Source organism: Molossus molossus, unplaced genomic scaffold (assembly GCF_014108415.1).
Source record: "Molossus molossus isolate mMolMol1 unplaced genomic scaffold, mMolMol1.p scaffold_m16_p_6, whole genome shotgun sequence".
NCBI classification, from domain to species: Eukaryota; Metazoa; Chordata; class Mammalia; order Chiroptera; family Molossidae; genus Molossus; species Molossus molossus.
The window spans coordinates 109,031,167-109,058,799 of NW_023425399.1; the positions used below are offsets into that span (position 1 = coordinate 109,031,167).

General features: G+C 44.3%; 1 protein-coding gene across 1 annotated transcript in view; it reads left to right on the forward strand.

Annotated features, from left to right (window-relative positions):
* Nucleotides 1-27,633, forward strand: part of PHLPP1 (PH domain and leucine rich repeat protein phosphatase 1) — a 180,248-nt gene that overhangs the window by 134,211 nt on the left and 18,404 nt on the right. The window contains exons 5-12 of the mRNA XM_036244263.1: nt 449-595; nt 1,211-1,441; nt 6,360-6,562; nt 8,824-8,884; nt 11,465-11,560; nt 15,631-15,786; nt 24,583-24,783; nt 27,415-27,577. Coding sequence (XP_036100156.1) covers nt 449-595; nt 1,211-1,441; nt 6,360-6,562; nt 8,824-8,884; nt 11,465-11,560; nt 15,631-15,786; nt 24,583-24,783; nt 27,415-27,577 — 1,258 coding nt within the window. The remainder of the gene's footprint in view (nt 1-448; nt 596-1,210; nt 1,442-6,359; nt 6,563-8,823; nt 8,885-11,464; nt 11,561-15,630; nt 15,787-24,582; nt 24,784-27,414; nt 27,578-27,633) is intronic.

A 27,633-nucleotide genomic window follows, 5' to 3' on the forward strand; every position in this document is an offset into this window, starting at 1 on the left:
TACTTGCCTTAGAGAGTGTAGTTTTTTATTATTTCAGGTTTGGATTGGAGAGAAGTGAAGCAGAAAAGTGTTTGACTCTCTGGGACAAGCCAGAAATACAGAAGGTCTCATGTTCTGTTCCTCCCTCTGTTGCCATTTACACGTGTGTGACTCAAGCTGGCCGAGGGAAAGCTAAAAAGAATCTACTCCAGCCGAAGTCACCGCCCCAAATATTCAGCTGTGGAGCGATAAGTTTGTTCTTCCCATGTAATGTTTATATTTTAGATAAAACGCTGGCCTTCGAGTCCGAAGCGGTGCGCTCCACTCTTCTGCTTGCTCAGCCTCAGAGGGCTCCAGCTCCTCGCGCGGAGCTGGGGTCGGGCTGGGTTTGTCTGTGCGAGAAGTATGTGGAGTTGCGCATCTATGACATGTGTCTTTTCTTTCCTTCTGTTCTGTTTTATTGTAATAGGTTCACCAAGTTGAAGAGTCTTAACCTTTCCAATAATCATTTAGGGGACTTCCCATTAGCAGTCTGCAATATTCCAACCCTGACCGAGCTGAATGTGTCCTGCAACGCCCTCCGAGATGTCCCGGCCGCCGTCGGCGTCATGCACAAGTGCGTACTGGAAACCCTGCCGAGGGGGGTCTGTCCCTCAGCACTGTCCGGGAGCTACTCTGGGCCCAGCACAGGAGACCAGTGAACTCCTGTGGGCCAAGGCGTCTTGGCCCCAGGCAAGGCTCTTGGGTGGAGTTCATTTGTTAGCTTTTAAACTTGTTAGTATCTTGTAAAAAATTAAAATATCCTTGTTTAGAACTGAAGAGCCTTACAGATGAGTATGTCTAAACATAGGAGAAGGGGTGACTTGCTCATTTCCTAGGTTCTGCTGAATTCTAAGACAGAGAAGTTAAGTTTTAAAAATAACAACGAAAGATGAGTATTTGGGCTGATTCCATCCAGGGCATTCACACTGCAATTAGCTCGAGTTGTTCCCATTTCTGCCTATCCAAATTGGGAAAATTGGTCATAATTTTTGTTTTCAATAAACGTTTAAGATGTGTATCTCTGATCTTTTCTCTCTGGTGTATTATTGCCTCAGGCCCTGCCCTCATGCATTTTGCAAAGAAAGTGCGTTTTCTAGTGATATGATCTAGACTTATGGAAATTGTGTGTTGATAATCAAGATGTAGAATATACACATTCTCTTTATGATTCTTATGTTTTCTTTAATAGCTTACAGACATTTTTGTTGGATGGAAACTTTCTGCAGACCCTTCCTGCTGAGTTGGAGAACATGCATCAGCTGAGTTATCTTGGTCTTTCTTTCAATGAGTTCACTGACATTCCAGAGGTGTTGGAGAAACTGACGGCGGTGGATAAGCTTTGCATGTCTGGAAACTGTATGGAGACCCTTAGGCTACAGGCTTTACGGAAAATGCCCCACATTAAACATGTCGATCTAAGGTAACCATTTTTAAGAAATATATCCCATTTGAGTGGTTGGTTTATATTTGGGGGGGTAGGTTATATCCCTTTTGGTACTTTTTCCTACCAAGGGGAACAGGCTGCATAGTTGCAATTAGGGCCATTTTTCTGTTTCTTACCAAAGGGAAGAATGATGATTAATAGTAGGGTTTGTTCATATCAGATACTTGCTTTTAAAAATTTCTCATGAACAAATGACCAGATGTCTTGAAGGCCTTGCTTTGTTTTGTAGGTTTGAACCCAGTTTTAAGTTGCATGAATAGATGGGGGCTGTTGAGCCAGGGAGAGTTATTTATGGGGAATGAATTCATATCACTAACAGTAAAGTGCATATTTTTCTCTCTTAGGTCTTTTTTTCTGTGGCTTGAGGCAGTTAACATCATTTAGCATTATCACCTTTCTTAATTGTTTTCCCCTTCCTTGGCTTCCCTAACTTAATATAATATATCCATCAAATTAGATGTATTTATTTACGTAACTTATATATTTTAATTTTCTCTCTCTCTCTATCCAGGTGGGTCTGCCTAGTTTACTGATCTGTACAAAAATATAGAACTCATAATCTCTTGTTTGGTCCAAGTGTGGCCAGAACCTCCACTCTCACCCCTTGCAGAAGCAGGGAAGGTGAAATCTGAATCCTGCTCGCACTAAACTCAACTGGGTACCACTAGCACAGTCCTTGCTGCATCAGAGATGCTCAGCAGTCCCTTAGGATGTAAGGTTCAGGTTAGTTTCTCATGCAGAAAGAGCCAGTTCAGAGGAGGAAGCTATTCTAAGTTTCTCTATTTTAAGGAAAAACAAGTGCCTGTCATGGGATTGAATTACTGCGAAAACAACATATGGGGCTTGGGCTTTCATACTAGCATGCCCAATTTGGGACTTCTCTATCCAAAGTAACTCCCCCGCTAGCGAGAGGTTGATGATTGATGACCATGGATTCGCCATGTTCACTCTTGGGTGAGATATTTAATGTCTCTGTGCAACTGTTCTCATCTCTAAATTACAGCTAATAGAACCTAATTCATGGAGTTTTGGAAGGAATTGAGTTACAAACTTTACTCTCCCAGAAAATGTGATTGTATGATTATTGTTATCATTACCTGATTGAGGATGCTTTTCTGCTCCCAGAACCTGCTCAGCTGTTCATTCCTGGCATCTTCACACCCCTCCGTTCGTCAGAGGCGGCTCTGTCCTTGCTTTACTACCCCCTCCTCTGTGTTGGTAACCCCAATCCTCACTCAGACCTGTTTTGTTTCGTCGGTACAGAACAGCATCATCTCTTGTTCTCCTTTCTTCTGCATTCATGTGGTCTGGTCTCGGAAACCCATTTATTCCTGCCTCACAAAGAGTTGCTTGGCTTACCCTTTCCTCACACTAAAGGAATAATCAGGCCTGCTACACCTGGGAAGGTGATGGCGGTTTTGCAGACCTGGACTTCTTAATTCAGGGAAGGCAATTGGTCATCTTTTATCTGACTTTGAGAACTTTTTGCAATGTGACAAGTGAGGGAATTGAACACTTTGTCTCGTTAACTTTCTAAATTGTTAGCATTATTTGCCTCTGAGTCACTTGGATTTAAAAAAACCTTGATATTCAGGAATGACTTTGGACACTAAATGTTGAATGATTATGAATAGGTAACTGCTTTCCCACTATGAGGGGACAATCTGGTCAGATTTGCTTATAAGTCTGCCATAATATTTTAAATTGAAGCTAGTGGATTTAAGAGGAGTTCACTTAGTTTTTGTAAGCAAAGGGCTAATTTTATTGATTCTGTTTTTTAGTCCTTCAGATGGAAATGTTACATCAGATTACAAGTGATCACTTTTTTTTCATCTTATTCTTTTTCTTGTATTCTTTGTGTCTGGTATTATTTCCTCTGTGGCATTGTTAATAATTCCTCCATCTCTTCTTCTCTGTCCAAAATGTGGATGTTACCACATCTCCCTTCCTGATCACTTCTCTTCCTGTGTTCTGCCCTGGCGGTGGCCTGTACCCTCAGGGCTTCATCATTCACCTTTCATCTATCTCCTTGTTAATTACCCCCCAGTCTTTCTCTAACCCTTATTTCTCTTTTTGGAACTAATTCCACTTTAGCTGCCAACTGGATAATTTCGTCTTGGTTTTCCCTGCTGATACACTTAACCAAATACATGTGAAACTGACTTCAAGTTCTTTCCCCTGGCTTCCTCTTTGATGATAGCAACACCACTTCATTGGTTATCCAGACACTAACTTGGACTCTGTTTCTAATTTACCACCAGATTTATTAGTTCTTCCTTCACTCTAGTTTCTCTCAGGTCCCTTCCTTTTTCTTCTTCCTTTTTCTTCTCTCTGCTACTGTTTACAGTCTCGCTCAGAGCCTTCAACTCTCCAGTTCAGGATATTCAAGCCCTCGTATCTGGTTCCCCCCACTGGGCTGTGAGTCCCTTGAGGAAGAGGTTCTAGCTCAGCGGCTCAGAGTGTGGTCCTCTCCCTCGTGCTGGCAAGCCAACTCTTGGCTACTTTTCCACGTATCTATACATATAAGATACGTATAGAAATTGAGGCTTAATATTTCAGAAACATACAGGGATGTGACATTGCCACAGTATCCATATAGGCTCATAAAAGTAGACTCATCTCATTGAGCAGACTGGTTTCAGCGTCGGTGAGCTGGCGTGGTGAACCACTGGTAGTGTGAGTTGTGTTCTGGTCGTGTGCCGTGAGACCGCACGTCAGCCTGTGACAGCAGAGGTTTAGAACATAGGTCCTTCCCCACAGATGACCTGGGAGGCACTGCTCTGATTGGCCCTTGATCCCCCAGTTAGCTCTCAGTAGATGCAGTGCTTGATGAGTACTACTTGACCAGCCCACCTTTGTATCACACACTGTGCTGTTCATGCGTGGTGCCCCCCTGTGCCCTTCGCCTCAGTCCAGAGCCCATCCTGCTGCTTCCTCGAGATGGTTTTCTTCTCCGTTTACATCTCCTCAGTTCTGCCTGCCTTTGGGGTTCAGATGAGATGTTTCCTCTTCCATCGCATCTTTTTTTCTCCCACTCTGTATTTTAAACATCATCTATGGCACTTATCACTTACTTGTAGTCCTTATACTTGATATATGAAAGGAAAGCATATGTGATTTTTCCTCACTAAATTCCAGAAGCTGTTGGAAGACACCTCGTTTTATTCATGTCTTGGTCATTGTCATCATTATCACCATAGCCTTTCACTATTTGAAAGCCATGCTCAATGAACATTTATGAAATAGATGCAATGGCTGTGTTAGTTGTGGGGATGATTGGAAGGAAATTTTAACTTTACTTTGCCTCTTTAAAAGTTTATCCTAAATAGTTGTATTATTGTGCGAGCCTAAAAGCTTTCGATATTTGAATCCTAGTAAGACTTGGCAATGTAAACCAAACAGTGGGAATATTAACTTCCTTTAATTATTTTAGTGTTAATACAGTGAAATTGTGGGGGTAGCTATTTCAAATGAAGATGATAATGCCACATTATGAAGGTAACAGAGTGTGGAATAGGGAGACCATGGGCATGTTTTCAATTCCTGCAGTCTTTTATATACAAAATGAGGTGGGTTTTTTTTTTGTTTTTTGTTTTTTTTTTAATTCTAAATACATATTCTTGAATCTAGTGAGCATTTGGAAATAGTCAGATAGCTGGGATGAGGCCAGTTCTTTAATCTTACAACCTGGAATGAAAAAGAGGAGCCAAAACAACCCTCTCGGGGACATTTGAAGAGGCCAGATGCTGAACTTGCAGGTCGACGAGCCCTGGTTCTGCTGTCACTCACCCTGCGTGTCAGTGCCTTTGTGCTATTGCTATTAATAATTCAGTCCATCATTTTATTTTAGTTTTGAAAGGTCAGAAATTCATAACAGAGGATGTTGGGCTTTTTTCTAAGCCCCAGCCTGCATATTAATGCTCTTCTAATCAATGTGTGTGGTCTCAGCATTTTGTTGGCTTTGTAAAGAGAAGTGGAGGGTTCTTGTTGTTTGTAAAGTTGGGCACAGCCTAGTAAACTAGGCATTGGGATTTTCATCTTTTTCTCCCCTCCAAAGCTAAATGTGTCTCTGTTATACGGGTTTCTAGCCCCCAGCCCCACTTACTTACCTTCTCAGCCGTGCATCCCCAGCTTCTTCGGCCCGTTGCGACCTGGTCCTCATGGCTGGGGTTCTGCCAGCCTTTCCCTGGGCCTGGCTTGATCCTAGGCTTGTTGCTCCCCATTGTTGTCCTTCATTGGATAATTTCTCAGGGAATCCTAGATGCTGGTTTCGTTACTGCCTGCACTCTGCTCTTTCAAGCAGTATTTTAAAGATAGAGATAGTTTTGGTAATCGGTTCTCGGTTCTGAGCCTGTCGAAAATCCAGATATTTGCATTCTTATCTCTGGTGCATACGTGGCCCCCGTTCATTATTTTCCTTTCCAAGTTCCCCCTTTAATCTGTCCTATACGGCTGCTCGGCTGCCTGCTCACTTATCCCCTCTCCTTCCGTAAGTCGTCAGTGCAGTCGTAAAGTGCTTATTGGGCTGTTCTGGGTTTTGTTTCTTGCATTCTTTCAGCCACATTCTTTGGAAATAAATGTTTAAATGGATTATTTTCCCTCTTGAAATGAGTTAAGGTAAAATCAATACGCATGCTTCTCCTCCAGCCTTTGGGGTCTGAATTGTGTTTCAGAATATATTGCCAAGGTTAAGACCTCATGGAGTTGTGGCTAAAAATAACCAGAGAATCTGGCCAGTTCAGGGAGGCCAGATGCTGAGATTAAAGAAACCATGGAGGACTATGATGTAGTGAGACCTGAGTCCCCTTTCTTATCTCGCCACGTGAGGGTATAGCTCTCTATTCATAGCATTGCTGTTAATTACAGTCTCTCTGTGTGTCCGTTTCCTTTCAAGACTGAACAAAATTAGGAAGCTAACAGCAGACGAAGTGGACTTTCTCCAGCATGTCACTCAGCTTGATCTGCGTGACAATAAGCTTGGTGATCTGGATGCCATGATTTTCAACAACATTGAAGTTTTACACTGTGAAAGGAATCAGCTGGTGACCCTGAACATCTGTGGCTACTTCCTCAAAGCGCTCTATGCCTCTTCCAATGGTAAGTGACATCGACCACATCAAAGTCTCCCAATTGCTCCCAAGAATTTGCTCAGTGCCATCTTCTCGGCTTGCTTTGATAGTTCTTTCCTCGTTTAGTAAAGTAAGTGTCAAGTTTTGCTAAGATAAAAATAAATGAAGAACTCTGGCCCTAGCGGGTTTGGCTCAACAGTTAGAGCGTCGGCCTGTGGACCAATGAGTCCCAGGTTCGATTCCACACAAGGGCACGTACCTTGGTTGTGGGTCGTCCCGGCCCTGGTTGGGTCGTGTGGGAGGCAACCAGTCGATGTGGCTCTATCACGTCAATGTTTCTCTCTGTCTCTCTCTCCCCCTCCCTCTCACTCTGTCTGATGATAAATGGAAAAATATCCTCAGGTGAGGAATGAAAAACAAAAACAAGAAGAACTCTGGTTTGGTACTTAAAGGAATCAAAAAGGAAGGTTTTATAGTTCCTAACTTGTTTTTCTCATACTGTGATATTTAATTTTTTTTTTTTTTTTTTATCCTCACCTGAGGACATTTTTCCATTTTTTGTTCAGATAGAGCGGGAGAGAGAGAGGGGAAGAGAGAGAGAGAGAGAAAGAAACATCGACGTGAAAGGGACACATCGAGTGGCTGCCACCCACACGACCAACCAGGGCCGGGGACAAACTGCAACCGAGGTACCCGCCCTTAGCGGGAACCGAACCCGGGTCTCTCTGTACCGCAGGCCGACGCTCTAACCACTGAGCCAAACCGGCCAGGGCTCATACTGTGATATTTAGATAAGTGACTCCCACTGTTGGTTTGGCGCCTCTGCTTGGAAGGCAGTGGGGCCGGGCGGACTACTTCTTCTTGGGCTACTTGTTAATAGCGGTGACTCTGGAACCTTGACTTCATCCAGTGACTCTGGAACCTTGACTTCATCCAGTGACTCTGGAACCTTGACTTCATCCAGGACGTGAGAGGCTCCATTGTGGACTCCATTCAGGGTCTCAGATTTCGTGCCCCACTGACAAAGGAGCTCACCTTAAGAGAAACCGAAATTATATACTCACAGGGACACAGCCAAGCAAGAGTCTCACTCATTTAATAAGCTCTCTTCCTTAGAAGTTGGAAGTCATGGCCATTCTGCTCCAGAAAAGGTCATATGGGCTTCTCTTTGCTCACGTGAAGACCTCAGATTCTACCAGCATGAATGAAAACAAGTGTTTGCTGCTGCGAGTTAAACGGATGTTTACTGAGCATGTCACGTGTTTTATGCATAATGTAGGGTCTGAGTTCTAAAGGGTCAGGAACGTTTTAAAATGAGTTACTGTCATCGCGCTGAAGAAACAGCCAAACCTTACACAGCTCGAGGCCTCTGGAGGGCCACGTCAGAGCCACAGGCACCAAGCGGGCCGAGGAAGAATCTGGGTGCGGTGTGCCTGGCAGAGGGGAGGAGACGGGGCTCTGAGTTCGTAGGGAGTTACTGCGGGGTGCGTGGCCTGGAGTCCTGGTGACGCTGTGACGGAGGTGGTGCCACGGGACTGCTAACAGGGAAGTGCGCAATGCCTCCGTGGAGAAGGGTGGAGCCCACTCCTCCGCCGTCCAGGCCACCGTGCTGGGCTTCCCTGAGCTGACAGCGATGTGCAGTCAGGACTGCAAGGGTTGACTCGAGACTCAGGCGGTACCTGAAACCATGGACGTAAAGTAACTGGAAAAGAGAAGATGGCGAGAGTCGACTTACAAACCCCTCCCGGGTAGCTAGTGCCGTAGTGGACAAGCAGGTAGGAACTGACCCTGCGATTAGAAACTACTGTGTCCCCAAAACAAAGCCCGAGGTGGACAACGGGGTCACATTTCATACAGTTTTCAGGAAAGGTTCTCATTGGAGTAGAAGAAGTCGTTCGTGACCCCCAGGAGTGCTGTTTCAGGAGACCGAAGAAGGCAAAAGCCAGGGTGCATTTGGTGTCATGGAAGGAACACTGACTGTTTAAAAAAACAGCAGTATCCAGGCAGTTCATCTCCCAGATAAAATTTAGCATGCTTAGCAAGAGAGCCGCAGGAAGCGGATGGGAAAGAGGTAGGAAAGTAGAACGAGGGATTTATTTTAAACTCTGCGTAAGATCTCCTGGTTAAATTAGAAGCCCTGTGCCCTCTCCTGTGGTTTCAAATAGAGCGGATGGCCGTGTCGTACTTCCCAGCCCAAACACGCCGGAGAGGACAGCACAGTAACTGTCCGCGCACTCGGCGTCGCTGGCCTCGGATCGTAACGCTTCTGTGTTTCTTCCCGCCTCCTAGAACTTGTTCACGTTGATGTTTACCCAGTTCCGAGTTACCTGTCCTACGTGGACGTCTCAAGGTAAGAAGCCGAGGCCTAGAATGCTCTGGAATCTGCTTGAGAATCACTTAGAGAATTCTGTCTGAGCATGTGCATATGAACTTTGTACATATCTTGAAGGTAAATAATACAAATTAAATCCAAAAGTGTGCACTTACCCTCTGAAATTGAACATAAATATCTGTCCATTGAAATACTACATTTGTATAGTGTAGTTCAAACCAGAAGAATCAAGGTGTTGTGTTGGGGTGGACACCCATTTGAACACCAGGCTTGGGTCTGGAAGATTAATGAGTTCAGGTCATGTCACCGGAAGGTCTGGTGGTTCTTTAATTATATTAACCATATCCTCATGTCTTTCCCCGAAATGATGTTGATTTCATAAAAAATATTATGCTATATTTCTTTGATTTTTTCCCACTTCCTCTTTGTTACTGTGTACATATACCTCCTTGTTCACAACCCTTACAAAGTAGCCACTAAGCTTACTGGAGTAGGGTTTCCAGCCGCCTGCTCCTGCTCGCTGCTCTCAGCTTGTCTGCGGATAGGCGGACCCCCACCTCTACAGACACTCTGCTGTAGTGTCCTGCTGACTCCAGTTCCCAAAACTCGTACGGTAGACTTTTTTCCCATATTTACACAAATAAACTTTCATAATCTTAACACGCTAACATTGAAAACTCACTTTAAACTTAATTCCAAATAATATACCCCAATTTCCTGAGCAGCCACAGTGCTTGGGAGGATGTGGCCCCCTCAAAGTGCCCCTGTGAATTCATCTCAGTGTGTAGATCAGTGTGTTAATGATGTTCTCAATCGTAGCCACGTAAGAATGTGTCTGAATTTAGCTGTTGTGAGAATTGTTACAATTACAGTTTCCTTAGTAATTTATAATTATAACATCCTTTATGAGTAGTAGTGCATTTCGTGCATTTCCTACCAAATTCACGTCAGACAGTTTTGTTTAATGTACTTGAGGGCTGATATTACCTGATTATGTTCTTTAATTTCCTATCAGCCTTGGTTGTTATCTTCATCTTTTAAATAGGAACCGTACTAGAATGAGGTTGCATACATGGGTGTATATAAATATTGTGAAATGATTTATTTTAGAGCTTTGGTCATAGACCCTCCTTTCCCCTTATTTATAGGATGTAATTGGCCAGTGGTTCCCATTGAAACCCCTTAACGGAGACAGAATTGGAAACTCTCGTGTCGTGTTTAGTCCTGAATTCTGCCATTTAAATGCTGTTCACCTTCCTTCATGACAGCCATGCCCAGAATCGTCACCGTAACGAGCTCTGCCTCATTCACCTCCCGAACCATAGGACTTTGTGGTAGCCAACCCCTAGTTCTCCCCAGATAGCTCGGAGCTGCAGTTCGCCCTCCTCCTTGCATGGGAGTGTTTATGTTATCCGAAGGCACCGAGCTGTCGTCCATCACGGTGTTTACGAGGTCCTTCGAGCTCCTCTCGTTCAGAGTGCCACACTCGCACGAGTTTTATTGCTCTATTGAGGTTGCTGCTTGTTCTGAGAGGCACTTCACCCTCCTGTCTTACTACGGTGTGTCCGGGGTTAATTACTATAAAATAAAATCATTCAGGGGATCGATCTTTAGGGCTCCAAAGCCAGAACTCTGTGCCCATATAGACACTAAGCAGAAAGTAATGCACTGATTTTTATATTTTAATTGAAAAGTTGATATAATAGCAAAAGTAAAGAACACGATTTTTAAACTGCATATAATGCCACCACCCTAATATCACATAATTTCCCTTTTGCGCAAATCTAATCCTTGTCCCAGCATTATATTTTTACAGAATTACACATCTGTTTTTAAAGAATTATAGTCATAACATACATACCATTTCAGAGTCTTTGTGCCTGGTCATTTTATGTATTTATTAAAAAAAGATAAAAGGCTAACCACCAATGGTTAGGGAGACATTCAAATAGAGCAGATTTGTGTAAGAACGGGTCAATTCGTTTAATCCTGAAAGTCACGATTCATTTAGTTCCCTTGTTTCTAATAATTATAGTCACCCCCTGGTGCCTAAGTAAATGTTTTCAGATGACCGACTCTGCGCCGCGGGCCAGGTGCCTGGGCCGCTCCTCTCCCTCTCCTGGGCTCTGCCTTCAGGGGCCCTGCACTCGAGACTTACTGAGTGTTTCGGGAAAACGTACATTGGAAAATAGAACTAGTTTATGCCATTTGACTGACCTGGAAGTGCGTGCTGCTAAGACCTCCTTTCTCTCAACTGGCGTGGGTTTGTAGACCTTTTAGGATAGCAGTTCTGGGAGCCAGGCTTTTTTGTTCCTTTTGGCAGATCCTGCCTCAGATTAATTTGAACCAGTAGCTGAGGAGGACACCAGCTCCATGCAGACAGGAGCCAGGCTTCCTAGACTTGAGAGATGCTGTAACTGTGTCCTTTACTGTTCCTCTCACAGCCTTGCTTCTAGGTGACAGGGGACACACACGTCCTTCTGACTTACACTCGCTGTGCTTTGGTGTTTCATGTGCAGTTCGATCTATTCTCTGTCATTATTTTACGTTTTCAGACTGTATTTCAATTTAAAAAAATGGTTTATTTATTTTATTTAGGAACCGCTTGGAAAATGTGCCTGAGTGGGTATGTGAAAGCCGAAAGCTAGAAGTTTTAGATATTGGCCATAACCAAATATGTGAACTTCCTGCACGGTGAGTATCACGGGTGGCGTTTGAGAATCTCCAGTTAGATAAGCAGTTGTAAAAATTGCTGATTCATTGTTTAACTTGTTATTAGGAACCTCTAAAAGAGTTTTTCTGTGTGTGTGTGTGTGTGTGTGTGTGTGTGTTTATTTTATTTTTTCCTTTTTATTGGATTTATTGGGGTGACACTGGTCAACAAAATTACATAGGTTTCAGGTGCACAATTCCACAGCACATCATCTGTACACTGCACTGGGTGCCCACCACCCAGGTCAAGTCTCCTCCCCTCACCATTTATCCCGCCCATACCTCCTCCACCTCCCCCAAAAGATTTTTTTTTTTTTTTACCTTATTTCTTAAACCTGCTATTTAGTATCTTTACCTCATGTGGTGTCTTCAAGTTATGACTCCCCTGCCAGACTTTTCCAAGTTGTGCAGCGGGTGGATCCTGGTGCAAACTGTTAAATAAGCCGAAAGCAGTGTTTAGATACTCCGCCAACAGTGTGGCTGGTGACTCTAATCTTAACTCTTCCAGAATCTTCCCCTTCGGTCCATTGACTACACTTGTCTACCTTACCTGCAACCAATTTCTGGTTTTTCTTGAATCTGACTTTGGGGAAGAAAGGATCATAAGGTCATTACACCTAGAAAGGGCAAACTAGATTATTTTTAAAATTTATTTTAGAATTTTCACTTTAATGCCAAGATTTCAAAAGCAGCCCTGTGATGATGTCTGATACCCATAGACACAGACATCGTCAAGTTAACCAATTGTGGCACAAAGTACTTTTGGACTGCTGGTGACCAGCCATGCAGTTCGTGACCAGCCATGCAGTTCATAACCAGGAGAGGAGTCTGCCCGCGTGCTGGCTGGGGACTTTCCGCGACGATGGAAACGTTCTGTGTCCAGAGTGCTGTCCACCAGCCATGTGACCACTGAGTGCTGGGATGTGGCTACTGGGACTGAGGGACTGAATTTTCAGTCTTATTTCATTTAATTTAAATTTTAATAGCCTTTGTGACTAGAGGCTGCCATAACTCATGTCTAGCTAGTTGTACTATTCTCAGCCCATCACTGAACAAAGGAAGTTAGTTGTTTCTAACTACTTATAGTCAAAAATAGCAATAAAAATACTGTAGTGCCCTGGCCGGTTTGGCTCAGCTGTTAGAGCGTTGGCCTGCAGTCCAGAGAGACCAGGTTTGGTTCCCGCTAAGGGCACGTGCCCTGGTTGCAGTTTGTCCCCGGCCATGGTTGGTCGTGCGGGTGGCAGCCACTCGATGTGTTGTGTCCCTTTCACGTCGATGTTTCTCTCTTTCTCCCTCCCACTCTATCTGAACAAAAAATGGAAAAGTGTCCTCGGGTGAGGATAAAAAAAATTTTTTTTAAATACTATAGTAATATGTCACTATTTTGGAGTTAAGTTTTACTGTAGGTTCATGATCTTTAAAAGTATGTGATTGGGCCCTGGCCGGTTTGGCTCAGCGGTTAGAGCGTTGGCCTGCGGTCCGGAGAGACCCGGGTTCGGTTCCCGCTAAGGGCATGTACCTCGGTTGCAGTTTGTCCCCGGCCCTGGTTGGTCGTGCGGGTGGCAGCCACTCGATGTGTCCCTTTCACATCGATGTTTCTCTCTCTCTCTCCCTCCTGCTCTATCTGAACAAAGAATGAAAAAGTGTCCTTGGGTGAGGATAAAAAAAAAACAAAAACAAAAAAAAAAAAGTATGTGATTGGTATCCCTCTATTCTCTTGTAAAGAACAGAGACGTGAAATGTCCATGCTTGATAAGCCTAAGAAATATGTTCGAGTTCAGCTGTTTAATATAGTAGCCACCAGCCATCAGTCAAGGGTCTGGAGCAATGGAAAAGTCATCAGTCCAAACTGTGAAGTGCTAAAGGAGAAAATATATACTGGATGCAAAATAGTTCAATAATGTTATATATCGATTACATGTTAAAATAAAATTTTGGATATATTGGGTCAAATAAAAAGTACTACAATAATTAATTTACCTATTTCTTTTCGCTTTTAATTTTAAACTACATATGTGGCTTGCAGTATATTTCTGTTGGATAACACTGTGTTACAACATAGTTCTCATAAAGAAAATCTGGGTTTACATTTTCAGTCCCTGGAAAGCTCAGTTCGTTTTACTTTCTCAGCCATACGTTATACCCATAAGTTCAGTCAGTTTGGAAATGCTTTCTACTTTAGTTTTATTCTACTGAACACTTAGGTGACTTGGTGCCACTCATCACCATGAGGAGCAGAAGGTTTGGTGATGTCCCGGTGGATAGCATTGTGTGTGTGTGGTGGGGTGGGCAGTGGCTTTTAGAAGACCAACAGCAAAGATGAAAACAGGATACTACTAAATAGGAAAAAAATGATAATTTGTTGGAAAAAATCTTTTCCCATCTTTTTTTCAATTTTCTCTTTTCTGTTCCCCATTCCAACCTCCCCAGTGCAACAGATGAGCACATTGGAGTCTAAGGCCTTTGTTTCACTGTAGGTGACAACGAAAATACTGTATACACGAACCAACAAATAAATACAAGATAACTGATATTTGATCAAATTTACCCCCGAGTTAATCTTTGATTTGCTCTTTGCTAGTACAGGCCTTTTGAGGGATCTAAACAAATGCTTCTTCAAAGCAAATCCCAAATGCTCTATTGTTGAGGAATTTAAACAGTGTTTGTTTTTGTGGGCTTCTGTTTTTAACCCATGCGACAAAAACAGTGTGTATTGTTTTCTCATTGGTGGTAATGTTTAGTCGAAGACTTTGCATTAGCCCTATCATTGATCTAGCTGTTCAGACAAGACAGTGATTCATTAGAAGTTGATTTACTGTTCAAGCTTTGTGTATCTAAGTGGTGTGTGTGAAGGGCTTGACAAAACAAATTAATATTTAGAAGTGGAAATGTACTGAAAAGAAAGGATATTTTAGTGCTTAGTATCTAAAAGAATTTAACTATATCCAATAATTAGCATTTAATACTCATCCTGTAGTGGTCAGATCTACTTTTTTATTTGGAAGAATCAGGATGAACATTTTGTCACCTGTCTTTCAGTTATCAATCTCTTTAAGGGTAAAGTGTATGTGTGTGTAAATAACAAATAACCCAATTCTAAATTCCACTGCAAGGCAGTAAAATTGGTGAAGCAAATCCTGAATTATTGGGGTGAATGACCATTACAGATACCCTGTGTTAACTGTGACTGAATGACAGTCCTGGATAATCTGTCTTGTCACGTTGATAACCAAACCTGCCAAATCAGGCATGTTAGATGTCATTGGTGTTGACCCATGTTGTCACAGCACTGGAACGGGCTCTGGCATCTTTGTGAGCAAAGAATCTGGTTTTTATATTTAAAGTGAATAAAGTTTTGCCATTCTGTAGAGTGATTTTAACAGCTGCGCATGTCATGGGTGAGGGCAGAATGGTGGGAAGTGGAGGGGGTCTACTTTAGTCTAGGATTAAACCAAAGAGAAGACAAAAACACACAGACTTAGGGAAGTGAGGAAGGGGAGAAATAATTATGATTGTGAAATGCAGCCAAGGAAAAGTGTAACATTTTCTCAGTTGGCATTTGTAAAAGATTAACTGGAAAGATGGATCCTTTACTGAATGTGGATCCTGTGAGTAAAAACTGCTTGAACATATTTATTCAGAATCTGTTGTGGGTCACACAGCCCATGTTCCGGGGTGATACGAGACACAAGCCCTACCCTGAGAAGCCCGTGTCTTTGAAAGCTTGCATTGTGCACCAGAGATTAGACTGCTCCCTTCAGAATCTTCTATGAAGTGTGTCTCTCCTTCACTAAGTAGAGCTTCTTTGTTAAATATTCTTTTCATAGTGTTTCCCACCATTTTGCGTGGGTTCTTTTGGAAGTGTGGAAAATAATGAAATACAAACAGCTCCAAGTTTGAGTTTCTGTTAAAGTGAATTTGCAGTTGCGCTGAATGGATGTTTGTGTTTTGGAGAGGTCATTGAAGTCTTCTCCTACTCCTGTTCATTTTTCACCTGTGTCCCACCTCAGCTCTGAGTGAGTTCCCCTCTGTCTCTGCCCCTTGTCCCGCAGCTTGTTCTGTAGCAGCAGCCTCCGGAAGCTGCTGGCCGGACACAACCAGCTGACGCGGCTGTCCGACCGGCTGGAGAGGAGCTCGGTGGAGGTCCTGGATGTGCAGCACAACCAGCTCCTGGAGCTGCCGCCCAGCCTGCTGGTGAAGGCCAACAGGTACCGCGTCCGGCTTGGGCTCCTCCTGGGCCGGGGGGGGGCGGGGGGGGCGTTCCCGTCCTCTGAGACCTTTAGTGCGGGCGGGGCGTCCAGTCCCGAGCACCCCGCTCGGGGAGCATTTACATGCATTCCGTGTGCCCTGTAGCCACCCCAGATCAGGATGGAGGGCATTTCTAGCCCTGCTTTTCCTTTTCTTCTCGTTTCCTCGCTCTTAAAACATGTATTCTCTGCGCTTAATGTGAGTTACCGTGATTCCCACTGGAACATTCAGAGAGAGTGGAATTGTGAGGAAATGGGATTTTTATATGGTCACTGACCGGTGCTCTGTCATTCCTCTGACAAAAAGAACAGTGTTTCAAGGTCATTTAAAGAATTGTTCTTGCTTGTGCATGTATATCAAACTACACTGTGCAGGGAGCTATAGGCATGTGCTTTTTGTTATTAGGAATACCGTAGGATTTGATTTCTTCCCTTGTGCAGAATTCTAAGTTAAGTTATAACCTCGTATTTCTTTCATAAGGCCAACTCAGGCAGACGTTAGGTGCAGCTTCATAATGAAAATCCACCTGTGTTCCTGGGGCTCTACACGGAGTCTGTAGAAACAAGTAGGGGATGGATTTAGGTTTTAGGCACCCTTGAGCGAGAGAAAGCCATTTCTGAATCTGGCCAAGTCTGGTAAGTGCATGGCTGGTAGAGTAGGTACATTGCCCTGGAACTCTGCAATCAATGATAATCATTCTTTATTCATGTCTGAGGGCTTGAGCTGCAAGGGACAATCTATATATTGTGTATGCTCTGGAGGCATCAGTACGCAGTCACTGAGTGCCAGGGTGGATCTGAAAACACGTCCTTGAGGGTGCGCATCGCGTAGTCGAGGAGACTGGTGGGGTGAATCAGTTAGGTCTTTTTTGAACAGCAGTTTTGGATTATTTCACTTGTTGGAAGACAAGAAAAACAACATTTTATAATGATTCTCAGCAAACTATTGATGGCTTCTACCCATCCCCTTTTCAAAACTTAAATAATTGAGGTTTTATCTACTTAAATTTAAGTGTATATATATAATTTGGTTTCCAGGAAATGCAGAGACTGTGTATTTGATTTGATGAGTTTGGGGAAAGAATAAACTAGTACTGACAGCGGTGGGAGCTGGCCCAGAAACCATGAAGTTTAAAATGTTGAAGAGGGATTTTCAGGAGAATCTGGCCAGCTTTTTGCAAGTGGCTTCAGCTGTGATTTGTTTTCATTCACAGGGTTCAGGACCGCCAGCATCTTACTGACCAAGAACATTTCAGGCACTGTGCTGAGTGGTGTAGGGGTTGAGAATGACTGACGTAGGCGTTACCCTCAAGGAGCTCACAGTCTCATGTAGAGTGGAAAGAACTACACAGTAAACCCTCGTGCGAGGTGGGCCTGAGCGGGTGAAAGAGAAGGAATGATACAGGTGGTTCTAATTTGGCTCCTGGCCCGAAGACCAGCCTTTGTTGTCGCAAACGTGGCTGGGTGCTTGGCAGAGAGCTTCCGGCGGTAACGGTCCGCTTCGGTTCCCCTCCCATCCATTTTACTCCACAACACAAATCTTAAAAATATACAGACAGTCCTTTACTTCATTTTCCTTTCGTGGTAGTAAATTAGCATTGTCAGTTTTGTTGGGTTATATAATGGAAGAAAGGGCCCGCATGCACGTCTTTGTGTGTTACAAATGGGTTGGTCTGGGTTCCAAGCACAGCCTCAAGAGGACTGTGGGGAAACATGCTTTGTTGGACTCAGATCAAAAGACTCTTTCCTGGGAGTTTTTCTTTACTCTGAATCTTGGCTGCTAAAGCCAATATCCTGGTCTTAGTTCCGTGACATTGTCTGTTGACTACTACAGCTTTATTTTTTATTTATTTATTTTTTTAAATATATATATTTAATCTTACCCGAGGACATTTTTCCATTTTTTATTCAGACAGAGTGGGAGGGAGAGAGAGGAAGAGAGAGAGAAATATCGACGTGAAAGGGACACATCGAGTGGCTGCCACCCGCACGACCCCAACCAGGGCCAGGGACAAACTGCAACCAAGGTACGTGCCCTTAGCGGGAACCGAACCCGGGTCTCTCTGGACCGCAGGCCGACGCTCTAACCACTGAGCCAAACCGGCCAGGGCGACTACTACAGCTTTAGAATGGTATGTTAATGCGCTCTACCTGGGAGCCGGAAGGTGTTTGGTAACCGAATGGGAAAGGGGATCTAGTTTAAATTAGGTGGCATTTGATCATATCTTTATCTTCCTCTGAAAACTTTAGACCAATTTTATTAAAATCCTTATGACTAGAACCAGGAACTTCAGTTTGTGAGTTTATTCTCTATGTTCATCTGTGAGTTTTGTTTATTTTGACCTGCTTCTCACTGGCAGCTTAAAAACTATAGATAGATGTGAAATATGATGGACCGTATGGGGCTGGAAATTGACTGTGATTTTGATCTTATGCTAGATCGGGATTTAGTTTTAGGGTAAACTGGCAAATATCCAATCTGGAGCTTACTGGCCTCGCTCTCTCCTCTTACCTCTTTGTGCTTAGAATTGAGGATTTTCTTGGTGGGAACCCTCAGAAGAATTTCAGATAATCACGTTTCATCAACAGATGGGCAAGCGTCAGGTTGATATTCCCCCAGGTCACCAGAGTGGGTGGATGAGGTATCGCCATTCCTCTGCTCTGATGTCTTGGCCATGGCTGACTCCCTGTCCGTCTCACATCTGCATACTCATCTGCATACTCGTCTCACTGCCAGAGAGCTGCTCCCATGAGCTCCTTCAAATTCACAAAGCCACAGCGGACCCGTTAAAGGACAGTTACAGATTCCTACTGTGGGTGGACATTAGGGTCTGTTTTTATTACTGGTTAGAACAGTACAAAGCATTTTCAGGGGTGAGAACAGTGTGTGTACAAATGAAGTACATGGTAATTAATAAATATCCCCAGAGTATTAGTCATATGACAGACCATAAGTTTTAGTGACTCAAACAGAACATGTGTAAATATCAAGGGGCCTAAAGGGAACAGCAGATTTGGAAGAGCATAATCAATTGACAATGGTAATTGGTGCCTTTTGGCAAAGACAGAAATTTCTGGCATTTTGAAGAGCTGAGTTGCCTACACATTTTTTTTTTTAAAGTGGAGAGAGCTATCTTGTGAAGTTCTGATGTTTGAGAGCTAAGGTACAAGAAAGCAGTGTTTCTCGGAGTGTGTCTTTAGGGTCCTCTCGATGACTCATTTAAGCATGCTGGTTCCTGGTCCTCGCTCATCCCAGGTCCACTGAGTCACTGGCCAAGCTTCAGAGTGTTTAATTCTACAGACTGGGAGGCCTTCCTCTGACCTACTTAATAAGAATATCTGGGGGTTGAAGTTGAGAAGCATGTACCTTCTGATAAGAGGTCACAATGTGACTTCTGTGTACTTTTGCCAAAATGCATCACCTTATACTAGTGATGATAAAACCTGAATTGAAAAAATATTCTACAAAATACTTGTCTAATACATTTCAAACGTGTCAAGGTCATTTGAGACAGATAAGGCTGATTATAGGAGACTAAGAGGACATGATAATGAAATTCAACGTGGGATCCTGGATTGGATTCCAGACTAGATAGAGGATATCAGTGGGATAATTGATGAAATTAGGATAAGATCTGTAGATTAATTTATAGTATTGCATCAGTGTTAATTAATTAATTATACTTAATTTTTTTAAATCCCCACTTGATATTTTTCCATTAATTTTTAGAAATAGTGGAAGGGAGAGAGAGAGAGAAACATTGACGTGAGAGAGACACATCGACTGGTTGCGTTCTGCATGACCCTGACCAGGACCAGAGATCGAACCTGCAACCCAAGTACGTGCCCCTGACCAGGAATTGAACCCAAAGGCCAACACTCTAACTGCTGAACCCAAGCTGGATAGGGCTATGTTTAATTTTTAAAATTAATTCTTTTCAAGTTCTTTTTTAAAATGTTATTTTATCCTTTTTTTTTTTTTTTTTTATCCTCACTCGAGGACATTTTTCGATTTTTTGTGCAGATAGAGCTAGGAGGGAGAGAGAGGAAGAGAGAGAGAGAGAGAGAGAGAGAGAGAGAGAGAGAGAAACATCAATGAGGAAGAGAGAGAGAGAGAAACATCAATGTGAAGGGACACATAGAGTGGCTGCCATCCGCACGACCAACCAGGGCCGGGGACAAACTGCAACCGAGTTACGTGCCCTTAGCAGGAACTGAACCCGGGTCTCTCTGTACCGCAGGCCGACGCTCCAACCGCTGAGCCAAACTGGCCAGGGCTATCCTTTTTTTTTTTTTTTTTTTTTTTTAATCACCATTTATCCCCTCTATGCCCTCTTCCACCTTCAAGTTCTTATTTAACAATTCTTATATCTTTTAACTTGTGTTCCTTTACACTATAGACTTATGATCTTTTTTTTTTTGCCCTCACCCGAGGACATTTTTCCATTTTTTGTTCAGGTAGAGTGGGAGGGAGAGAGAGGAACAGAGAGAGAGAGAGAAACATCGATGTGAAAGGAACACATCGAGTGGCTGCCACCCGCACGACTGACCAGAGCTGGGGACAAACTGCAACCGAGGTACATGCCCTTAGCGGGAACCAAACCCGGGTCTCTCAGGACCGCAGGCCGATGCTTTAACCGCTGAGCCAAACCGGCCAGGGCTAGACTTATGATCTTTATTGCCCAACCCAGGCAGATTTTCAGACCTTCCAAAATAATAGTGTGTGAGTTCTGTTGGACTTGAATGCACTTTTTCTTCGCTTGCAATCCCCACTATTAGGTGGTGTTGCTAGGCAATTAGTCAGTTTGTTTTTTTTCCTAAACTGATTAGTGGGGTAGGGTATAACATTAATTTAATGGGTTTATACCAGCACTTTAAATAATTAAATGGTGTAGAAAATACCAGCGTAAAAGTGAGGTTAACTATCATTTTATGAAATGTTTGTTTCAGTTACACATACGTATGTTGCATGGGTACCGCCCTGGGTGGTCATGTAAAATGTATTTTGCAGTCTTGGTTGCCATCATAAAAAATTTGGAAGCCCTAGCTTTAAGAGCTGTCATCCTCAGGAAGATGGATGAAATTGTCAGAAGAGCCATGTTGCAAAGACAGATGATAAGGAAGGACTTTAGGTAGTTTTGTTTGACACTTCTGCAACATTTGGGGGGCCGAAAATCAGGGGGTTGTCTAAAAGGAGGTGAGTTTTGCTGGGCTTTGATCTCCAGGGAACATATTGAAAGGCAGACCGCCTGGCAGGCCTCCAGGTAGGTAGGTCTGCTGTGGTGCCAAATACCGAGCTTTGTCTCAAGGACAGTGTGGCTGGAAATTTAAGGGTGCATTGGAAATTACTAAAAAGCAGTTTAAAACAAAACAACCCCCTCCCCCAATAGATGAGCCAGAGAGATGGACAGAATGTGCCAGGCAGGAGGGAGCAGTAGCTCAGGAAGCAGGAAGCGGATTCGTCTTACTGCCGTTGTAGGCAGCTCCCCCGGTGCCTAGGCAGGAGCCATACATGGGCATCTTCTTCCTGCAACTTCTGCGCTTTGCTAAGGAGCGTTTTTGACCCCTGTGCTATTTATTGATTAAGTTATTTTAAGAACTGAGTTTAAAGTGCTGTGCACGTGTGGTCTTCCTGCTACCTAGCAGGTGCCTTGCTTGGCCTCCAGCTTTTGGGGGGAGAAAGGCCTGTGCAAACGTCCTCAGGAAAATGTTTTATTATTACTGTGTTTTTACCATTTGAAATGTGGAGAGATCCGTTAGGGAACGGTGGACTCTGAAGATTGATGAGATCTGCGTTTTATTTCTGGCTCTGCCACTAATTACTGTTTTAACTATTGCCAAGTAATTGGACTTTGCTCAGCTTCGGTTTCTGTCTTCTGTGAAATACGAGGGGCCGTCTCTGGGATGATGGGAGAAGCAAATGAAATGGAAAATAGGGATGAGCTGCGGGCTCTACAAAGCCCCTTACAAATGCAAAGAAAACAGTGGCACGTTATTGTTTGGGGTTTTTTTCTAATTAGTGGAAGAGGGTTCGTAGTGAGGAGGTTTGTACGGGCGAAGCATCTCTCGGCACAGGAAACAGGATTTTGTGTGAAAATCTGTAAGGAAGAAGCTTGACGAGGTTGCCACATCCTGTTTGGGCCAAGACCAAACTCATTGCTTGAGGAATTTAGCCGAAAGCAGGGGATGGGGTCATATACCCTCTGTACTGAGTACAACTTTAAATTCTGCAAAATTAAAGTAGTTGCTCCTTCTGGTGGAAATACAACACCTACATGAAACCAATTTCATTTGTTTCCTGAAACGTTGTAAGGTTGTTGAACACATGTTTTCTGTTTAAGAGAGAGTGGGTGCGGAATTTGATTTTCCTGATGCCATTGTAACAAAAAATCTTTTCGGTCCACTTGTTCGCCTTCTCCCATTGACTGAACAGGTGGCTCAGTCAGGTTGTATTCGTTGAAATCCTTTGGAACCAGCCAGGGTGGTTTTATTCCCGGGGGGGGGGGGTAGGGATTTTGTTCCCCCTTAGTCTCCCATAAAGAATATATGGCTCCTTCAGTATAGGCAGATTTCAACAGGACAAGGGAAAGTCTTGTCAGAACTCACTGTCTTGCCTTCGTGCAGATGGCGTGAGTGGCTTGTCAGGTCCCCTCTGCAGCTTTCTAGGCGAGAATCCACATGTCCATCTTTTCTCCTTTCAGAACGACATGTCCTCTTTTTCTGCCTAAACGTGGGCAGACATGTTCATGAATCAGTTCCTCTCTCTCTCTCCTTTTCCTGTGTCTATAACTGCGTATTTTCCGGAGAATTGTGTTTTAGTGAGATTGTCAGGTAGTTTCCTAGCCAACCCTAGTCCGTGATATTTGAGGGCAGGGCATTTTAAATTTTTCTAATTCTACACTGAAGAAATTCTTAACAGGGCATTTCAGTCAGGTGATGTAAATGGGATACTAGATTTATTGGGATGATTACTTAGTGAGTCATATAACCTCTTATCACTGGGGTATACACCTGAAATAATATAATATTGTCTGTCAACTATAATTGAAAATAAATAAATATTACTGTTTTTAAAAAATCAGTGAAAAAAAAAAGAGAAAGACAGACTCGTGAAATCCTTTAAAGAACTGTGGTGCTGAAAGTGGTTTCTGACCTTTATTTTCTTCTCTGCAGCACACACGACTATAATTTCCCATGACTATTTATGGTCCGTACAGCCCTTTGCTAACTTCCTTTTTTTTTTTTTTTTTTTAAATGTCAACAGAATACATGTTTCTTTAATGGAAAATGTTCTATTTTGGGGAAGCTACTTTTCCTCGGATAACTAGTGGAGGTGTGTGTGTGTGTAAGGTTGTGGGGGTTGCAGGATCGGGGAGTATTAAATGAGTGGATTGCGACCTTGGAATGACAGTCCTGTTGACGGCTCCTGAATGCAAAGCCTTCTTTTTATCCAAGATGAAAAATAACTGTGCCTAGTATTCCATATTCTTTTGGTTATTTTTTAAGGAAGATTGTATTCTTTTTTCCAAACCTGTGGCAGAGTAGTCCAGAATGGAGTGCTGAGTGTCAGGCTCGGGTGATGCGGAAATGAGAGGACGGAGGTTCGGGGAGAGGGCGGCTGTGGGTGAGGAGGCAGGGCGGCTGACCTTGCACCGCAGCAGGTGAGTCTGCGGGCTGTGCTCCCGGCTGCAGCTTCGCCCTGGAGCACCGGCGCCGAGATCCGCTCTCGGCTGGCCTGGGTGTTCACACAGCTGCTCCGGCCCCCTGCCCTTCCAAGTGATGTGGAGCCTGAGCACAGCCAGGCAGCTTCCACGTTGCATTTCTCTGTGTCACAGTAACGGGAGGACTGCCGCTGGACGCTTGTAGTCATCTTAGGAATCAAAACACCCTTCGCCTCGCAGCCATTGTTCACTCTGTCATTGCGTCACCAGTTGCGCATATGTATGTCATTCATTTGTTTCCATGTAAATTTTTTTGAAGAATAATACAGATACAGCAAAGGGGCTAATTCATAAGTGCAGCACATGATGAATTTTCTCAAAGCGAGCGCACTCGGGTCCCGGCACCCACACGGAGACCCAGACGCGATGGGACTGGGAGAAGCAGAAGCCCTCCCCCCTTCCGATGCCACGGGTGCGCGCTGCCCGACGTCTGAGCCCGCAGTAGTGGACTCAGTGGACCCCCACGGTGTATCCTCTGTTCTCGGCTTCTGTCACTGAGCATTCAGTGTGGGCCTGGAGTGTGGGCCTTCACTCTCCCGGCTCCATGGTGCTCTGTCGGGGAGCCAGTCCGCTCCTGCAGGGCGCGCCTGCCAGTGAGGGCGGCTTTGACAACATGCTGACGCGGACTCAGGCACTGTGCGGTTGAGTTCTGCAAAGCCTTCTGCTGTGATCTGATGTCTGATTGTTTTATTACTGTAAGAGCTCTTTTAAAAAAAATAGGCAGTTATTTTTCTCTTCCCAAAGACAACACATTGACTTTATCGCTCTCTCTTCCACTCCCCATCAGCCATAAAATTAGTCACTTCCCCTTACCTCTGTGCATTTTTCTCTCTTTATAGTTGGCACCTGTAGACAGCGATTTGTTCATCATGGGTAGTGGGCCAGGTGTCCATGTGCCTGCTGAAGCCTGGTGCCATCTTTATCCTGTTTCTAGGCCCGGTTTCTGACACGCTGGGCATCCATCAGAAAATGGGTTTCTTGGGGATACGGACTAGAGCTCTGGCCTAGCGGATTCTGTTGCATTGTGTCCTTGTAGCCTGAGGTTCCTGAACGCGTCTGCCAACAAACTGGAGAGCCTTCCTGCAGCCACACCCACCGAGGAGACGGGCAGCGTCCTGCAGGAGTTGTATTTGACCAACAACAGCCTCACCGACAAGTGCGTGCCCATGCTGACCGGCCACCCGCACCTGAAGATCCTGCACTTGGCCTATAACCGCCTTCAGAGCTTCCCCGCAAGGTAAGGGCGCCCCAAAGGGACGTTTCTCGTTGCGTTTCTGAAAACCAGTTCGCAGGTGGAAAGGCGAAAGCCAAAATACTCATTTCCCAGATAACGTACGGCTTGTTTCTGCCGGTTCTTCTTCGCGGCGGCCCTTTGTGCAGGCCACGGTCAGCCTGCCCGAGAGAAACGAGTTGGTTTCTCTGGTCTGAATAGATCCACAGGTCCAGTCACCCGGACATTTGCATTCTTTTCCTTCTTGCTTCTTTTTAACCAAGTTAATTTTGAAAAAATGACCCTAATGTGGTGTGAGGTCATTAGAACATCAGCTAGGAACCTGCTAGCTTTTGTGTTTGTGCTTCTGGTGTAGGAAGCCATGGTGACGCCATGGTGACCGGTGTAGAACCTGGGTGATGTAGGAAGGTGCCTGGCCCGCAGAAGATCCCGTTGTCAGTGATATTTTGGGGTTGAGTTCTGGTTTACCCGAGCAGTGGCATCGTGTCTGGCTCTCAGTGAATCCACACCCTGAGCCTGCCCGAGGGATTCACTCCTCCCTGGCCCCTGCCGTTGGCATCCGTCCATCTCACAAGCTGGGACTTGGGACACATACCCGCACATCAGAGAGGCAAACACTAACCCCTCTGGTATTCTGTTAACTGCCGCTGAGCCCTGGGCCAAAGCAAAATACTGGCCCAGCTCCCTCTGCCGCCCCGGCTGCCCGTCCAGTTCAGCCCTTGCTGAAGCAGGGTGGCCCAAAGGTGCACGGACTTCAAGAGCTGCTCCCATACATTTATTTCTGTAGTTTCTTCCTTTGTTTGATGCTAATGATTACATTTTTTAAACTTCTTTGAACTTGACTGTGGAATGAGGGGATGATATTTGGGGAAGAAAACATGACAATCACATAAGATAATATATCTGGAAGGGCTCATTGTTTTCGTTCAGATGGTGAATGTCTGAGCCCTGCACAAGCAGTGATGATCAGACTCACATTCTGAGGGTGTCGCCCAGGGACCCATGTCCGTTGTAATCACCCGAAGTACAGAGGATTTTTCATGCACCCCATCCAAACCCGTCTTGGCATAATTTCTGTCTCCCTGGGGATTGTGATGGGGCAGTGCAGCTCCCCTACAAAACAGGACTGAGACTTACCTGTCTTCTTGAACCTCATGTCAGGTGGTCTGGCCTAGGGTAGACTCAACAGTCGGTTGCTGAATTAAAGAAGGTGTCCAATGGTCAGGGCTGCCCAGGGCCACCTGCTTTCCATGTGGAGGAATATCAGCTTCTTTAACTTCTCCTTTCATGGGCCCGATGGCTACATTTTCGGTCCTTTCTCGTGCCGATACAACGCCTATAAATCTGGGCTACGTAGGTAGCTTCCTCCACCATCTGTCTGGCCTCTGTCTGTAGCATACCCTGATACCACGTGGATGTTTATGAGATTGAGTTGATCTGGTTTCAGCAGACGAAAACTTAGTTCGTATTGTATCTTAGGCTCGTATTTATTATCGAGATAAACAAACAGTGTAACTTTTATGTGTATGAGATGACAGGAAGAAAAGTAATCGTGGGTTTCTTGCTAAATTTTTTAAAGGTTTATTGTGACAAATACAACCACAGCAAGCAGAGAAGATAGCAATGACTGTAAACTAAATGACCCAAATTACGGGTTTGCCTTTCACTTCCTGGGAATCCTGAGCTTGGTGGAACCCAGCCTCCCCACTGGTGGGGAGGGGGGACGGCTGAGTGCCAGGCGGCCTGTGTATCACAGGAGTGTAGAGGTGCAGGGGTTCCCCCCCAAATTTACAGAAAATGCAAGGCACCCTACCTCAGACATTTTCCTTTATTTGGTAATTATTAGTATTATTAAGATTAATTATAGATTAAGATTGAACACTGAAAGACATTGTTAAATAACAGTATTGGATTACGTTAGGACATGTAGAGGTAAGGTCAGAGAGAGTCCTTCTTTGTGGGCGTTTAGGAGGAGTTGAGAGAAATTGCTCTGGGGCCCGGCTCAGCTTGGGGCCCTGCTAGCAAGGGGAGGGATGCTGCAGCTGACTTGCAGCACCGCTCCCCCCACCCCCACCCCCCTCCGCTCCCCTCACCAGCACCTGTCCTCATGGTGATGCCAGGAACTGGGGAATGTGGTTTTAGGAGAAAACGTACCTTCCTGTGAGCTGGAACCCTCCTCTCTTCTGCACGCCTTGGTTTCGGTGCCAACACAAAGGAAATCAGACTCTCCAGCTGAGCCTTGTAAAGCACTGATGTGGACTAATGCTAACTGTTGACCATTTGGGCAGGGTTTTAGACTAAGCTACAGAACAAGGTGATGTTTGCCAGGATAACTTACTTCACACACAGTTTTTAGAGGAAGAGGATATCTATTTTCCTTCTTGTTGCCAATTTGAAGAGTTCAGGTTAATAGTTTTTGTTCTGTGGTAGGAAAGGAGATATTAAAATACTTTGATACTCAAAAACAATAGTGAAAAGATAGTCATGTTCATTAAAATGGCCATTACTAGTGAATCTTTAAAGAATCTTTAGTCATAGTAAATTCCCCCTTTGATTTTCATTACGTATTATTCTCTTTTTAATTTGCCTTATAACTATTTCATGACTCCCTGTACCATGGATTTTCTCTTTTTCTAGTAAAATGGCAAAACTGGAAGAACTTGAAGAAGTTGATATCAGTGGGAACAAACTGAAAGCCATCCCCACAACCATCACAAACTGCCGACGCATGCACACTGTGATCGCCCACTCCAACTGCATCGAGGTCTTCCCCGAAGTCATGCAGCTCCCGGAAATCAAGGTGCGTGGTGTCACTCCATGAATGTCACGCCGGTCCGCGAGGAGAAGCGTTGTCTC